The sequence below is a fragment of the Ursus arctos genome, unplaced genomic scaffold (genome assembly GCF_023065955.2).
Source record: "Ursus arctos isolate Adak ecotype North America unplaced genomic scaffold, UrsArc2.0 scaffold_28, whole genome shotgun sequence".
NCBI classification, from domain to species: Eukaryota; Metazoa; Chordata; class Mammalia; order Carnivora; family Ursidae; genus Ursus; species Ursus arctos.
The window spans coordinates 33333401-33349678 of NW_026622963.1; the positions used below are offsets into that span (position 1 = coordinate 33333401).

The 16278-nt window shown below is 48.2% G+C and overlaps 1 protein-coding gene across 2 annotated transcripts in view; it reads right to left on the minus strand.

Moving 5' to 3' along the window:
• Positions 1-1252: 1252 nt before the first annotated feature.
• The window catches only part of AP3S2 (adaptor related protein complex 3 subunit sigma 2), a 50737-nt gene continuing 35711 nt past the window's right edge, over positions 1253-16278 (minus strand). For both annotated transcript variants that reach the window (XM_057303641.1, XM_026510475.4), the window contains exons 5-6: positions 7265-7372; positions 1253-5606 (exon numbers count right to left, since the gene is read on the minus strand). In XM_057303641.1, coding sequence (XP_057159624.1) covers positions 5478-5606; positions 7265-7372 — 237 coding nt within the window. In that variant the 3' untranslated portion in view covers positions 1253-5477. The remainder of the gene's footprint in view (positions 5607-7264; positions 7373-16278) is intronic.

Here is a 16278-nt window from a genome sequence, read left to right on the forward strand (position 1 = left end):
GCCTGGTCTCCCTGGTGGGGCCAGGGCAGCAGCCTGTCTTGGGAGGACCATCCTGGCTCCCCTCCTGCCTTCTGTAATCTTCCCTCCCAGCACGACCAAACCTCCTGACTTCCTGCATCTTCTGCCACTCCCCCTGCAAAACACCCCATGATGACAGCAGCCAGAGCTTAGGGGGCCCTCCATGGTCTACAGCCGTTCTCTCAGTTGACCCTCACAGGCCCCCGAGGCAGGAGTACCTGGTTCTTGCTTTTCTGGCTGAGGATGCTGACCTTTGGCAAGCTGTGTGTGTCCCAGAGCGGGGCTGTGACCCACGCTCCTACATGACCGCCTTGCCACTTGGCTAGAACCACCGTTCAAGTTCCCTAGTTGTGTTGCCTCACTTAGGGACTACTGCGAGCTTAGAGGCCGTGTCTTCTTAGCCCCTAGCCCCTTGACCTCTCCCACTGAAGGCCCCTCCCTTGTCGTGAAGTTGCTCCACTGTCTCCTCTCCCTTCCCCTGCCCACAGGCTGTGTCCTCACCCCTCCCACCATCTCTCAGCCACACTGCTTGCCCCCACAGCTTCAACTCGTTTCCTCTCCTGCCCACTCTCAGGCTCCCAGCTGGCTGGTGGACATCTGCCCCAGCTAGTCTCGGGCAACTCCAATCTAACGTGTCCACATCCAAACTCCTGGGTCTCTCTTCCTCCCAAAACACCTTCTCCTCTCTCAGGTAACACCCTCGCTGGTCCTCCCGTCACTTGGGTTCCTCGGTCATCAGCTTTGCCTTTCTCCTCTCCCTCAGTGTCCACAGGCCATCACCTGGCCCCTCCCTTCCTGCTGCTCCCAGGGCCATTGTCCTGGCTCTCCTCCCCAACGGACTGAGCACAGGGCCCCGGAGAGCACAAGCTACACGTTCTCCTAAGAAGGAACTGCTGTTTGCCTCAACCATCACTCACTCAACAGTTCCTGACTGAGCAGTATACACCAGGCCACGTCCACGCAGAACCAACCGAGGGACGAACCCTGCCCCCCCCCGGGGAGGCATACATCCTAGCAAGGGAGACAGCAACTACAATCCAAACGTACAGAACACCAGAGTGCCATGGAAAAACAAGGTGCAGAGCAAGGACAGGGGTGCAGAAGCAGGGAGTGACTATGTGGGGTGGTCTGAAAGGCTCCTCCTCTGTCCAGAGGGTGGAATGGCTTCAACAGGCTGAGGCCAATCACCAAAGTCAAAAGGAACATAACTCTTTCAGAAAGAGAACACTCTCAGTTTTGGTAATAAAAATCCAGGGACTTTATTTCTTAATCCTTTAAACTGGAAAGACTTGTTGCTATCAGAGGTAGGGGGCTTCTCGGTTTGTGGGAACAGGGTGGGAATCTGCCTGAACAGCCTTCTGTTATCTTAAATTTTGAACTACATGAATATATTTCCTTTTAAAAACACTAATTCACTGAACTAGGAAAGAATGTGCAGTCTTTTGGAAAAGATTAATCATTTCCATGGAACTATTTCCTTAAAGGGGACCTGTCTGTATACCTGCCGACCGCTGCCAGAACACAGCAGATGGGAGCCCTCCCGTGCTGCTCAGAGGGCAAAGTCTCGAGCAGGGGGACAGCCCCTTGGCAGCCTGTAAGCATGGGCCAGGTGGCACACGGGTGTGCGTGGGCACTCGACTAACCGTGCGCACAGTGAGACAGGCACCCCCAGGAGGCAGGGCAGAAGGCGTGGGAAGCTGGAGAGCAGGGCGCCCGCTGGGAACTGACAACTCCTCTGGGTCTGTCTCATACTTGAGGGGCTCTCCATCCTGGCTATCACGTTCACTCCAGTTTTTACTTTCAGGTACCACTGATGCATCCTATTTGGAAAGCCACAGACAGATGGCGACACTAAGGAAACCCCCTCTTAGAGACTGGTCCAGGGGTGCCTGGGTGGTTCAATCAGTTGAGGGTTTGACTCTTGGCTTCAGCTTGGGTTGTGATGTCGTGCCCTGTGTTGGGCTCCCTGCTGGGCGGGGAGTCTGCTTCTCTCTCCTGCTCTCTGTCCCTCCCCTAGCTTGTGCTCCCTCTCTCTATATACATCAATCTGGAAAAAAAAGATAAAAAAGGCTGGTCCAAAAGACAGGTTTAGCTAGCATGCTCCCCTGATTTTCCGGTGGAGCTGGGGCCAGAGAGCACTTCGCTAGGGTGGTTCCATGGAGGTGGGGGTGGAGGGGAAGGGGCTGGCTCTGTAAGGGGCAGAGGCATGAATAACAGGGTCCTGAGAAGACTCAAGATATCCCAACTTAATCCTCAATGTCACAAGCACACAGCTGTGACCAGGCCAAGAGGAAAGGTAAGTAATTAGGTGCCCTGTATGGATGAACACCTGTGTCCCCCAGATTCCAATATTGAAGTCTAATCACCAATGTGACAGTATTTGGGGGGAGGCCTTTGGGAGGTCATTAGATTTGGATGAGGTCATGGGGGTGGAGCCCCATAATGGGACTGGCGTCCTTATAAGGGGATGAAGAACCCAGAGATCTCTCTCTTGGCCACGTGAGAACGTAGCAAGACGGCAGTCTACGAAACAGGAAGCAGGTGCTCGCTAGACATCAAATCTGCTGGCACCCTCATCTTGATCAGACTGCAGAACTGTGAGGAATGTTTGTTCAACCGCCCGGTCTAAGGTCTCGTTACAGCAGGTTGAACTAAGACAGGCTGTTTAGAGCATGGCCAGAAGAGCATGATGGGGGCTGCTGGTGGTGGGGAAATGGGTTCTTGTCCTTTAAATATTCCATATAACAGTCACCAATTCGAGTCACTACAAATTCAGACTGCCAGCCCCTCGGTGTGGGCACTCAGAGGTCCTCAGCAGAGACAAGATCAGGAAGCTGAGCCTGACACGTACCAGGCACTTAGAAACTGCATAACAGAAGAATTTCAGATTTTAATTAGGGACAGTGAGCACTGGAAACCCAGCATTGTCCCACTTCAGGAAACCCTTGGTGTAAACCGTCCAGGGCCAGCGGCTCCCAAATTTAGGCCCAGTCCCTATTTTCGTAACTCACGTCTCTCAAGCAGCAGAATCTGTATTCTTCTTCAAAAAAGGCATACAAGTCCCTTTTAATTAAAAAAAAAAAAAAAAAGTTTATGGTTTTGCTGGTAGCAGGCAAGAGATCCAGCTGGATTTGCAGGCAACCTCAAGTAGTTAATGAACAATTATTGTGGTTTGTCCACATGGACGGAGTTTTCCAAACGAAACAGCAGGCTGAAGTTTTCAGCCACTTTTTGAGGCAGTTTGAGGGATGTGATTGGGATGCTGACTGGCTGGGAGTGTATGGGACCAGTCAGTGGTTTGTGGGAACAGAGCAGAAACCAATGGTCTCCGGCAACTAAGAACACTGGAAGGTTGCTCTGGGAAATGCAGGACATCCAGCTGTCCTGAGTAATACACGAAACCACAAAACAAAGAAACTCAAGAAAAACGACTAGGTTCTAGCTTTGTGACTCTCAATAACAACACTTAACACTCTGGGCTGCTGTTCCCTCATCAGTCCAACAGAGCACGTGGGGGGCCTCCAGCTCTTGCCATCTACATTATCACTGGCCCCGTAAGCAAACCAGGCTCAGGTTTATTAGGGTTTATGAGAAGCTACTAACCTCTCTGGGACTGGGTTTCCTCATCTCTAACAAGGAGGATAAAATCAGAAGAAGCCACTGAGCAGTGAAAGAAAATGGACTTTGGACTTAGGCAAGCAGAGTCTCAATTCTTAGCCCTGTGTGACCAAAAGCAGGTTACTTGACCTGAGTCTTACTTTCTTCACCTGCAAAACGGAGACAATAATGTCTGTCATAAGAGCTGTGGAAGGATCTTGCTCACACCACCTTACAGTACGTACAAAATAAACGTCAGTCTTCTTCCTCCTTTCTTATTCCACATTCAGCAAATGTGAGAGAGGGATGTGAGTGGCTGAAATGTCTGTAAAAAAAAATTAACGCCTTCAAAGAATGCTATCAGCGGTGACATCAGAGTGGCCTCCAATCTCCCTCTTCCGACAGAAGAGGGCCTACCTTCTGATCACCACACCCATCTCTGAGGCTATCAGCGAGGGCCTGAAAGAGTGAGGACAGGAGACTGCGGCGAACAGTGGGCACCAAGCACAGAAGCACGGTGGTCCTGTGGGCGCCATCTCAGACGGGCTCTGCAGCAGCAGCAGCAGCAGGAGACTCGGGCGAACAGTCTGGGCCCCTGGCCAGCAGGCCCGAGAAACCCCCAGGCTGGGAGACTTTGCTGTGATGACGCAGTGAGCTCCTTAAGGTCCCAAGACCTGGCCCCTGAGGCAGTACAGGAAGAGGCACTACTCTAAGGTGCAGTCTGAGCTCTAAGTTAACCACAAAAAGAAAGATTCTCATCACACGTAAAAATCTACAGCTTTCCAAAGACAGCTGTGGGAGGATGTCACCTGGGGGAGGAAGAACGCGGGCCTATCAGCAGAGCTCAGGGAGGGACTCCTCCCACCCCAGGGAGAAGACGCTGCACTGCCACTGGTCTTGGCCAGCACACTTCCGGTGTCCCCAACCTTCCCAGTGCCAGTTCTAGAACGAGTGATCCCAGCTCAGGCTCTCCTGTTCCACAAGTGGGTGCAGACGGCAGTGGCTTTCCTGTATGGAGAAAACTCATCATTCATAACACAGCAACTGACCCGTCTGCTCCTCGTGAGAAGAATGTATTTACACCTGGGAAGAGCCATAACTCTGAGATATTCCACATGTTGTCGGCGTTGCCTTCCACAGACACGGGGCCTCTGCCCTTTGCTGAGGGACCTTGTGGCTGTGCTGGAGAAATGGCTGTGGGGAAGGGGGTGCTCTCCCTACCAGCATGCACCAGGTTCATGATCTGGATCGTGTCCTGTGAGAACAGAGCTAGGACTGTGGCAGTGAGGGAAACGTACTCCATAGGCGGTGGGAACCAGAAAACTTGCCTGTACAAAAGGACTCTGGGCATGACAAGCCTAGTTGAGCCAGGGGGCAAGTCTGGTTCTCATCAAACCCTGTCCCTGTTTGCCACTCACCACATACCCTACTCTGAAGGGTCAGCCCTGTTCTAGCTATGGCACCTTGTCAGCAAGAGTGAATACTATGGGACCTCAGAAGCCTCGCGGTGCTAAGGATGAAGACTAGTCAGAGAATGTCCTAGTGGTGGGTTCTAGGAAGCAGGTGGGCCCCCAGACAGTGCCCGGTCCCTGGGAGTGGCTACATGCGGGAGGTAAAGGTACGAGTGGCTCGGGCACGTGGATCCCCACAGAGGAAGCCGGGGGGCCCCCCCACATCTGCAATGGCCACATGTATCAGAGGCCGGCAGGCGGCACATGTGAACCTGGGACGCCCCCCCACCTCCGACTCCACGGCAGCAGAGGGCAGGGCCCGGGGCCCGACCCTTCTAAGGCTCAGAGTGGGCTCTGTGGCAGCACTGGCTTGGCTTGCTTCAAGGACTGCAGTTCAGTAGCTGTGGCCCCTCAGACGAACTGGGACAGGTTGGGGACTTTGATGTTGAGATCACCAATGTTGATGTTCCGAGGAATCTCCGGCAGATTGATGTTTTTCACAGCAGACACGGCCCGGGCAGGAGCTGCCGAAAGGCCACCCTGAGGAGAAACGGGAAGGGGCATGAGACACATGCTCAGTGTCATCTGCCTAATGCTTAGAAACACAAGTGACGGAGACCTGGAAAGTGTCCCCACTGAGCACACACGACGCACGTTTTGGTTTTTCCTCCTTATTCCTCAAAGGTGGCCAACATATGACGATCTTGAGGTTGACGGGAGCCGTGGGGGAGGGACCTGCACTCTGTGCTCCCAAAGGGGCTGTGGCTTATGCAGTGTTGGGCCCCAGTACCTAAAGGTGCCCGGCACACCGCAGGTGCTTAATAAATGCTTGCTACAATAACCTGAGATGTTTCAACCAAGTCATAGTATTGGGGGCACTTTTCAGGCTCCAAGACAAAACCCTTTCCTAAAGAGACTGACTCTTAAGAGACAAGTACAATCACAGGGAAATTCTTACAAGGAAAAGGAAAGTCAAAGCTTAGGGCAACTGCTTGCCAACTAACACCAGGAGATGGGAAAGAGCTGGCTTTGGAAATGTCATGTGGCAGCAAGATGGGAGGAAGGACATGGGTCTGACGTACCCACAGTGACGGAAGGGCTGGTAACAAACACAGAGGAAGGCGTCCACAGGCGGCGCTCCCCTGTGGCTCACCCGCAGTGCGCAGAGAAGGGGAGAAGCCGACAAGACTCTCAGAACCATTTGCTCCTTACTGACTCCTTTCAGGAGACCAACTCAGTTCCACTCTCGCCCAGCACGTCTCCATTCGTCCGCTTTCCAACCCCCTTGCCTCTGACTCACTTACTATTCCTGGAAACTTCCCAGCCTGCCTCCCTAAAAAACTGTCGTGCCACTCTAGCTGCAGTCCAGAAAAGCTTCTTCAGCAGGACCGCCAGTCCTCATAGACAGAGGAATTCCTGGTTTTGCAAGATCAAGTTGTTACAAGAAGCAACGAAGCTCTTTAAGATGCTCAGCTCATTAAAGAGGTAACTTATTCTGCTATTTCTGCCACATGTGAAGGCTGATGGAGGCAATGGAGAGACCTCGGAGGGGTAGGGCAGATTTTACTGAGGGTCCTTTTTTTTTTTTTTTTAAGTAATCTCTATGCCCAACGTGGGGCTTGAAATCACAACCCCAAGATCAAGAGTTGCACGCCCCACCGACTGAGCCAGCCAGGTGCCCCTACTGTGAGCACTATGTGGGGATGGGCTGGGGTTTGTTATTTGCAAACCCAGCCCAAACTCTACTGCAGCTGAGCAGAAGGCTAACTGGAAATAAGGCAGCTGACAACTCTGAGGTTCTGAAAGACACCATGAGAAATGGCCGCTGGGAGATGGGACCGCCGTAGTACCAGGACACCACGCTGGGACCAGAGAAGGGCATTCTGGCTCCCTCCAGGGAACGTGCAGCTTTGAAAAGAGGAATGACAACCCACAAACATGGGCCATAATCCTCCAAGCCCGGAGCTGTCTGTCTTCCTGTGCCATCTGACTTTCCCGTTCATACTCTTAGCCTTAATTTTTACATGTTTAATTTTCAGCGCTGGCCTTCAATCAATTGGTTTTGGTGGACTCAAGGAAGAAAGAGGAGCATAAACATCCTGAAGGTTCCACAGCAACATAAACCAACACATGTATCCATTTTCCTTCTGCCCCAGTCTCTTGGAACCCGCTGGGGCAAAGTACAGATGTGCACTCACCTCAGATTTCTCCAGCCTGTTTTGGGCTTCAATTTGAGCCACGATTTCATTCATGTTGGTTTCCAACACCATCCCACCCATCACCACCTCCTGAAGGATGTAGTGCACCTAAAAGGGAAGCAAAAGAAAGAAGGGTTAGAGCACCCTGCGGTAGCTGGGGTGTGGCCTGGACGGAGACCTCACGGCCTTTTTGGCACCAGCCCGGCAGTCGGACCTGACACCAGCTCCTGATTCCCAGCAGATGCCTGAGCCCCTGTGTCACCCACCTCTCAAGTGAGCCCACACGGATGGCCCCCACGTCCTGGCATTCCCTAACACGAATGTCTTCCATGAGCAGTGATACCTGCCGAACTGCCTGGCCACACTCAAGGCAGGGAGGTGGTGGCTGAGGGCACAGACTCTGAAGTCAGACAGACCTTGTTTAAATTTCAGCTCTGCTCTCTGTTAGCAGGGTGATCTTGGGCAAATTATCCTTTCAGTTCTCCAGAATTGTGGTGAGGACTGAATGTCCTGTATCAAACACCTGGCTTGGGGTTGGTCCCACAACAGGTTCTAAATGAATTAGGATGGCTTTCATTACTAGTATCATCATCATCATTGTCATCATCATCACTGATGCATTCCGTCAGTCCAGCTGTGCCAGAACAATCCCTGCCCAGAGGGATGTCTCCAGGCTTCCTAAGATTAAGACCCAGTCTGGGCTCCGCTGGAGGCACAATGGGCCCGTTCCTTTGTATTTGTCCTCATCCCTTTCTTAGAGCTCAAATAAGAACCCAGGCTCAGCATGAATACTCGCCTGGGGACCAGGCTCACACCTGGGCTCGGGCTCCACCTAGCCAGTACTCCCAACAAAGGTGAATCTCGGTGTGCTTGACTGCTGTGCCAGTGGAGCCGTGGTGCTGACTCAACCACTGTGCCCCACGGTAGCGGGAAGGCTGCCATGGAAACCCCCAGAGGGTCAGGTAAGAGGTGCCCGCTGGGGTCCATAATGGGGGGGGTGGGGCTTCCTCTTTCAAATCAAATCATATCAACATGGCCTTCAAGGTGCTTTCAGTCATGCTGGAAAGATCACAGATTATCACCTTACATTGTTGGGTTTTTTTTGTCTTTTTGGTTTTTTTAAAAGATTTTATTTATTTGATGGAGAGAGAGACAGCCAGTGAGAGAGAACACAGGCAGGGGGAGTAGGAGAGGAAGAAGCAGGGTCCCAGCAGGAGAGCCTGATGTGGGGCTCGATCCCAGGACTCTGGGATCACGCCCTGAGCGGAAGGCAGATGCTTAACGACTGAGCCACCCAGGCGCCCCTATCACCTTACATTGTTAATTAAGCGCCAAATTAGCAGTCTGAGAAGGAAGAGGGCAGTGGCTAGAGACCAGAGAGGTTCACTAAGATGGTGGGAGGACTGCGCTGGGCTCTGACATCGGAGAAGGATGTCAGGTGAAAGGCAGTGGAGGAAGCAATTCAACTGCTGTTGGGTATGAGGCGCACCTGGATCTGGCTGGAATGGCAGATTTATCAGGAGGCTAGAGACAATGCTGACAAGGCAGTTTGGGCCTAAAGTCTGGGCACAACTGCTATTTGGGGCTGGACAATTTTCTGTTGTGGGGGGACTGTCCTGTGCATTGTAGCATGTTCGGCAGCACTCCCGGGCTCTGCTCGCTACATTCCAGTAGCACCTCTCCAGCTGTGACAACCAAAATGCTTCCAGACATGGTCAAATGTCTCCTGGCAAAATCGTCCCCAGTTGAGACACACTGGTCTTGTGTCTAGACTGGACCGTGGAAGATCCGAGGGTCAACTGACTCTGTAGGCAACAAAGAGGCAAGACTAAAGCTGTGTCTGTGTGCTTGTGCGTGTGTATTTTTGACACAACGTTCTCTGGCACATCAGTTCTCAGTATTTTGCCCACAGTTTACAAGTAGAGGGAATGCAGTAACAGATGTAACTAGAGTTATTCCTTCTGGTCTCAGAGAGGAAGTGTAATAAAAGCATATATTTTGGGGCACCTGCGTGGCTCAACTGCTTAACCATCTAATTCTCGACTTCAGCTCAGGTCATGATCTCAGGGTGGTGAGATCCAGCCCCGTCAGGCTCCACGCTCAGCAGGGAGTCTGCTTGAGATTCTCTCTCTCTCTCTCCCTCCCCACTGCATGCTCTCTCTCTAAATACATAAATAAATAAATAAATAAATAAAATTTTTAAAAAGCATATGTTTAAACACAAAGTATATATGCCTACACTGAGCTTTACAAATCACTTTTCTATCTACATAGACACACTCATGCAGCATTCTTAAATTTTATACAATAGGAGTTATTTTATTACTTAAATACAAATGGAGATCTAATGGCAAAATGCTCATACTCAGATAATTAACAAAATGTTGAACAAGATCTTAAAATTATTCATTGGGGAACTACACCGTTTATACTTCCCTATCAAGAAATCAGCCTCTGAACCCAGTATGGTGGTTCCTCAAAACATTAAAAAAAAAAAAAAAAAAAAGAATAGCCATATAATCAAACAATTCCACCACTGGGCATATACTCAGAAGAATTAAAACCAAGGACTCCGAAAGATACTTGTACACCTATCTTCATAGCAGCATTATCCACAGAATAACCAAAAGGCAGGAGCAACCCAAGTGCCTGATGGATAAAAGCATAAATGTGACGTATGCGTACAAGGAATATTATTCGGTCATAAAAAGGAAGAAAACTCAGACACCTGGTATCGGAACCCTGAAGACATTAAGCTAAGTGAAATAAGCCAGAGACAGAAGGACAGATACCACGTGACTTCCTTATGTGAAGTACCTAGTAGCCAAAACCAGAGGCAGAGAGTAGAATGGTGGTTGTTAGGGCTGAGGGGAGGTGGGGATGGGGACTTGTTTAATGGAAATAGAGTTTCAGTTGTGCAAGATGAAGAATTCTGGAGAAGGGCTGCACAACCACGTGAATGTGCTTAACACTAATCAACCGTACACTTCAGAATGAAGACGGTAAACTTGCGTTCCATGAAATTTACCAGTACTCCTAGTATTTTATTCCTTTTGTTTAATGAGCCCCTTCTTCATGGGGGAAGTAGTACTATGATGAGCACTTCATACGTAACTTATTTTAATTTTCCAATACCGATGGTAGGTAATATAACCCCAGGGAGGTAATATAAACTTCACTTTGTATATGAGGAAAGTGAAATATGGAAAAGTCAATCAACTCTTCTGATGTCACATGTATCGGTAGCAGAACAGAGCACCGAGTGTAGGTCTGTCCGACTCCAGAGCTCACGTTCTACACCCTTCCCACCGTGACACCTCAAAATCCCAAACTGTGTCTTCCACCCTGTTCACCCCACACCCCTAGTCCATATGGAATCATTTTAAGACTTGCCTTTGGTGTGTCAGAGATCTCGTATGAATTCTTCCATGCTCTATCCCCAAGGCCTAGAACACTGGCCAGTGAGGAGGAGGCATGCTGACTAAATGAAAAGGCTTTTCTTAAGTCTGAGTAGCATTCCTGGGGCTGTAGGTGCTTAGAAGGTGGATGGCAGTGTGGTGGTGGAGGCTGGATGGATGGGAACCAGCCACTGGTTAACAGAAATTGTCAGTTAAGATTTCTGATTTGAACACTGCATCATGAAATCATAATTTTAAAATGCTAGTCAAGATGTGTTTTAAGTGCAAAAAGGAGAAATAAGTAAAAATGCAAACTCCATTTTCAACAAAACTGGAAGACAACCAAAATTCCAGGCTCTAAAACAGCTGGAAAAGCTGTCAAAAGCAGGGAGCTCAAACAAGGTTCCTTTCCTTTAGAGAAAGAAAAGAAGAAAGTATACTATGGAGAGGGGACACAGGAGCTGGAGAGAAAGACCTGCCGAAGTAGACTTCCTGTAAGTAAAGGACACGCTCTTTGGGACCAAACAGATTCCTTGTTTTGAGAGGCAGGAACTTCCGCCGACCTGGAGCTGGAACTACTTGGGAAACCACACAAACCAGCTATATTCGCCTCACAGCGTTCAACTCTGTGGCAGCGTCTGCATCGTGAAAAAGCTCACAGATGCCTATCTCTGCTGGCTGGAGATGCCTATCTCTAGGTAAGTGAACTCACCTAGAACCCTAAATCATGAGAACAGCTGCAGCCAGTGTGGAACGCAGACTTGGCACCTCTTCTACACAATCATCCTGCAAATAGCTAGTCCCTGAAAAACTCACCTACTTACAGAGGCGTTATCAAAATGAAATCTGCACAGGATATATACAAAGATACAACAAGAAAAAAATAGGGAAGAGACTGGAAAACCAAAAGGCAGACTAAGACTATGCCCTGGGAAACGCTGCTACAGAGCAGATGAATGGCAATAAAATCTTTTGCAAAACGGAAAAAAAGAAAACCGTGAAGCAAGAGCTCAGAGCAGAAGAGCAAGTGCTCATGGGAGAGGTAGGGAGACGACAGGGAGAAGAGAAGGCTTCGACTAGCACGGCTCAGGGAAGAAGTGGAAGGAAAAAATGAACCGAAATGAGGGTGAAACAAAAAAGGAACAAAACGGAGAAGAGCTGCTGCAGAAAGCATGGTAAGGAACAAAACGGAGGGACATGGAATAGCAGCACATAAAATGAAATGGGAAAGGGGTCAACGGAGTAGAGAGCGAACAGGGGTTACAGAGGACAGCCAAGGCCAGCAGCACATGCAGAAAGGAGAACTGTAACTGAGGCAAACGAACAGGCAGAGTTGCTCATAAACATTCCATGAAGATCTACTTCAAGATGTTTCTGAAACAAAACTATCCACATACTGAGAGGGCACACTGTATCCCAGGAAAAACTGGCCCAGAACAGTCGGTGCCAAGACAGACCCTGAGGGTAAGATTTCTGCATTTCTGCAACCAGGCAAGAAGATCAAATCACATAAAAGAGGGGGCAAACTCTTGAAAATTCCCACAGTAAAATTCAGGGCTAGCAGGAAAAGACGCAGTGCCTACACAATTCCCAAAGACAGGAAGTGCAAGCCAAGAGCGGTACCCAGGGGGCTGCTAACCCAGAGGGACAGCATGGGAAACACTGCTCCCATGAGTCTTTCTGCAGAAATCTACAAAAGGAAACACCTCTGCCAGCCAACAGGTGAGGGCAGTTAGACTGGACACGAGAGTCTGCTTACAGGCAGGGCCACCACTGAGGAACAGAACGACAACAGAGACCAATGCTATGTGCCTTACGATGTCGAAAAGCTACACAGCTAGCAAAAATTAGGAAGACTTGGGGCCAACAAGATCTTTCCTGCTGACCAGAGTTCTATGCCACTTTTCCTGCATCAAAGCCATATGCATTAGTTTCTCTAAGCACAGGGAGAATTCAGACCCCCGTGAAGCAGTAAATACGGACTCCTTCTAGATTTTTAGGAGCCTCCATCTCTAGTCTTCTACGGTTATCTTGCCCAAACCTGATTCAATTTCATTTCCTTTTTTACCTAACTAGCCTTTCCAAAGCATTCACCTTAGTTTTCATAGAACAATTCTCTTTGCTCATTACGGTTTATTTGTACATTATTAAGTTAGGTAATTACAATACCACTTTGACTGGCATCAACGGATCTACAAATATTACAGCTGACCTTTGGTCAGCGTAGTGACTCATGTGCTATAAATGAGCAAAGGATGAGGAACTAGGGGCCAGCTTCCCAACTGCCCAGGTTCATCTGACAAGTCAGTGAAGACCCCTTTCACCGAACGTGAAGTGCACCGTGCAAGAGGAATAACATTTCTTCGAGTGCAGACAGAGGGGACATAAGAAAGCTGGAGGCTGCTAAGCACGGGTGTGTACAGAAGGCAGCCAAAAATCAATACTCTACACACACACACACACAGAGGAATATTACTCAGCAATAAAATCGAATGAGATCTTGCCATTTGCAACACGGATGATAGACCTAGAGGATATTATGCTAAGTGAAAGAAGTCAAACAGAGAAAGACAAATACCATATGACTTCAATCATACGTGGAATTTAAGAAACTAAATAAACGAACAAGGAAAAAAGAGACAGACAAAAAAACCAGACTCTTGAAAACAGGGGACAGAGGGGTCACCAGTGAGGAGGTGGTGGGGGGAGGGGTGAAACAGATAAAGAGGATCAAGAGAACACTTACCATGGTGAGCACTGCGTAATGTGTAGAATTGTTGAACCATTTTATTGTACACACCTGAAACTAATGTAACACTGTATTGTTAATTATACTTGAATAAAAAAATCAATACTCATGTACCTAAGAAACTAGATAGTCAGATCATGAGGAATGGTCCTGTTAAATGATCAGAGTTGACGGATGGCCTGACCTTGAGGACGCTGGCAGAAATGCAGGTGAGTACCTCAGAGAACACTGAGAGTTAAAAGTACCAAACTAACAAAGAGGAGGCAGGGAAAAAGAAAATCTAAAATCTGAGTCATGGAGGTGGCAATAAAAACCACAAGAACAGAAGAAAACGAAGTGCTAAAGGTCCTCAGGAGCCCTAAACCCAGCCTAACATCAAGTGCACCGAACAAACATGAATTATCAAGTAATAATAATTCACAGCTCTCTGCTATCTTGACAATCATCTAAAACAATGACAATAGTAGGGGCGCCTGGTGGCTCAGTCGTAAAGCGTCTGCCTTCGGCTCAGGGCGTGATCCCGGCATTATGGGATCGAGCCCCACATCAGGCTCCTCCGCTAGGAGCCTGCTTCTTCTCCTCCCACTCCCCCTGCTTGTGTTCCCTCTCTCGCTGGCTGTCTCTCTCTCTGTCAAATAAATAAAAAATCTTTAAAATAAAATAAAATAAAATAAAACAATGACAATAGCAAAACTCATTCAGAAGTACCTGTTAAGAGAATTTAAACAAAAGCACTATTGATTTCTTAGTGCTTATTTCTCAGCAAATCCAATGGTAACCTGATCTAGGAATAATAACAGCCAGGAGGAGTTTCAGATGAACATAAGATTAAGATAACCCCAATAAACCAACAGGCCAACTTGATGTAAGAGGAAGGCAACAGAAAAGATACTTTGGGTGATGAATCCGAAATCTTAACACGTAAAATGCTGCGTGGAAACTCATATTTTACAAGATCAAAGAAATGTAAATTTATGGCCACACCTTAATAAGAAAAAAGTTAGGAGTTTATAATTTGGTCCTACTTAAATTTTTCTCTTAAAAATCCCTCAAAACTATCAAAAAGTAAAATACAGTTGATCCCTGAACAACACAGATTTCAACTTTGTGGGTCCACGTATACACAGTTTTTTTTTATAAATACACTCCAGTACTGTCAATGTATTTTCTTTTCCTTACAATTTTCTTAATAACACTTTCTCTTCTCTTGTTTATTTTATGATAAGAATATTGTATAGAATACATGTAACAGGGGCGCCTGGGTGGCTCAGTCGCTAAGCGTCTGCCTTCAGCTCAGGGCGTGAGCTCAGGACAGGCTCCTCCGCTGGGAGCCTGCCTCTTCCTCTCCCACTCCCCCTGCTTGTGTTCCCTCTCTCTCTGGCTGTCTCTCTCTCTGTCAAATAAATAAATAAAATCTTAAAAAAATAAAAAAAAGAATACATGTAACATACAAAGTATGTTTTAATCAACTGTTTATGTTATTGGTAAGGCTTCCGGTCAACAGAAGGCTATTAGTAGTTAAGTTTTTGGGGACAGTCAAAAGTTATATGCAGATTTGAGCTGGGGGTAGGTGCTCCTGACCCTGCATTGTTCAAGGGTCAATTGTAACTACCAGAATCAAAATATCTATTCCTCTGGGGCGCCTGGGTGGCTTAGTTGGTTAAGCATCTGCCTTTGGCTCAGGTCATGATCCCAGGTTCCTGGGATCGAGTCCTATAGCTGGCTCCCTGCTCGCAGGGAGTCTGCCTCTCCCTCTCCTTCTGCCCCTTTCCTTGCTCATGCTCTCTCTCTCTCTCAAATAAAATCTTTTTAAAAAATGTTTATTCCTCTAAAGGCAATCTAACCTGCTATCAAGCCTCTGTACTATCCTCCCAACATATCTGGATAATGGTCTTCGTTTTTCTGTTCTAGGAAGCTTTCACATTGTCTGCCCTCCCGTGAAGATACCTACTTCTAGAACTGGATCCTCTGGGCATCTAATTTGGCCTCACTGTTCTTTCCTATCAATATAAGTTAACTGAGACCTTCCCCATTTCATTCCCTAGAGGCAATAATGAGTGTCCTTCAGGATGGGGACCTATAAATTTGTGGCTTGTAGGGCTCCCCCAGAAGTTTTTCTGTGATCCAGTTCATGAATAGATGAAACAGGAAGAACACATCTGGTGTGTGCTGAGGATGCGACAGTGCTTAGGTACAGTTCTGGGACTCCTAGGAAGTGTGACTCTACTGTTCTGAGGAGTCTGAGTGAGAGGTTCTGGGCCAACAAAGGCTTGGCCAACAGTTTCACTGCAAAGGTGCACAGAAAGGGGAAAATGACACTGGGAGCCATCAGAGGAGAGTTTAGTGACTACTGAACCTGCTGGACTCCCTGAAGCAAAGAAAGCCCTTCTCCAAACGAGAACAAGGAAGGGCTTGTACTGCCGCCGACTCTGCTGAGATTTCTAATCCTAACCTTTACTACCTTCATTCATACTACCTAACCTTTACTACCTTCATTACTACCTGATCCTGTCAAGCAGTTCTGTAAAATGGAGAGACATTCTTCCAGAATTTGAGGTGTGGAATGCCTCAGCTTGGGCCAAGTAAACTCAAGAAAGGCTAAGGGCTCTCTTGGCTGAGACAATCACCCTCTTCTCAGTGACAGATGGGGCCTGTGTGCATTTCTGAGGTACTTAATTTAGTGCAGGCATACTTTTTACTTGTCTGCCTCTTCCCCTCGACCATGATTTTCCTTGAGGGTAGATTCCTTTTTTTAAGATTTTATGTATTTATTTAATTTGAGAGAGAGAGAGCGAGCGCGCAAGCAGGGGGAGGAGCAGAGAGAGGCGGACAAGCTGACTCTGACTGAGCACGGAGCCCAATGCAGG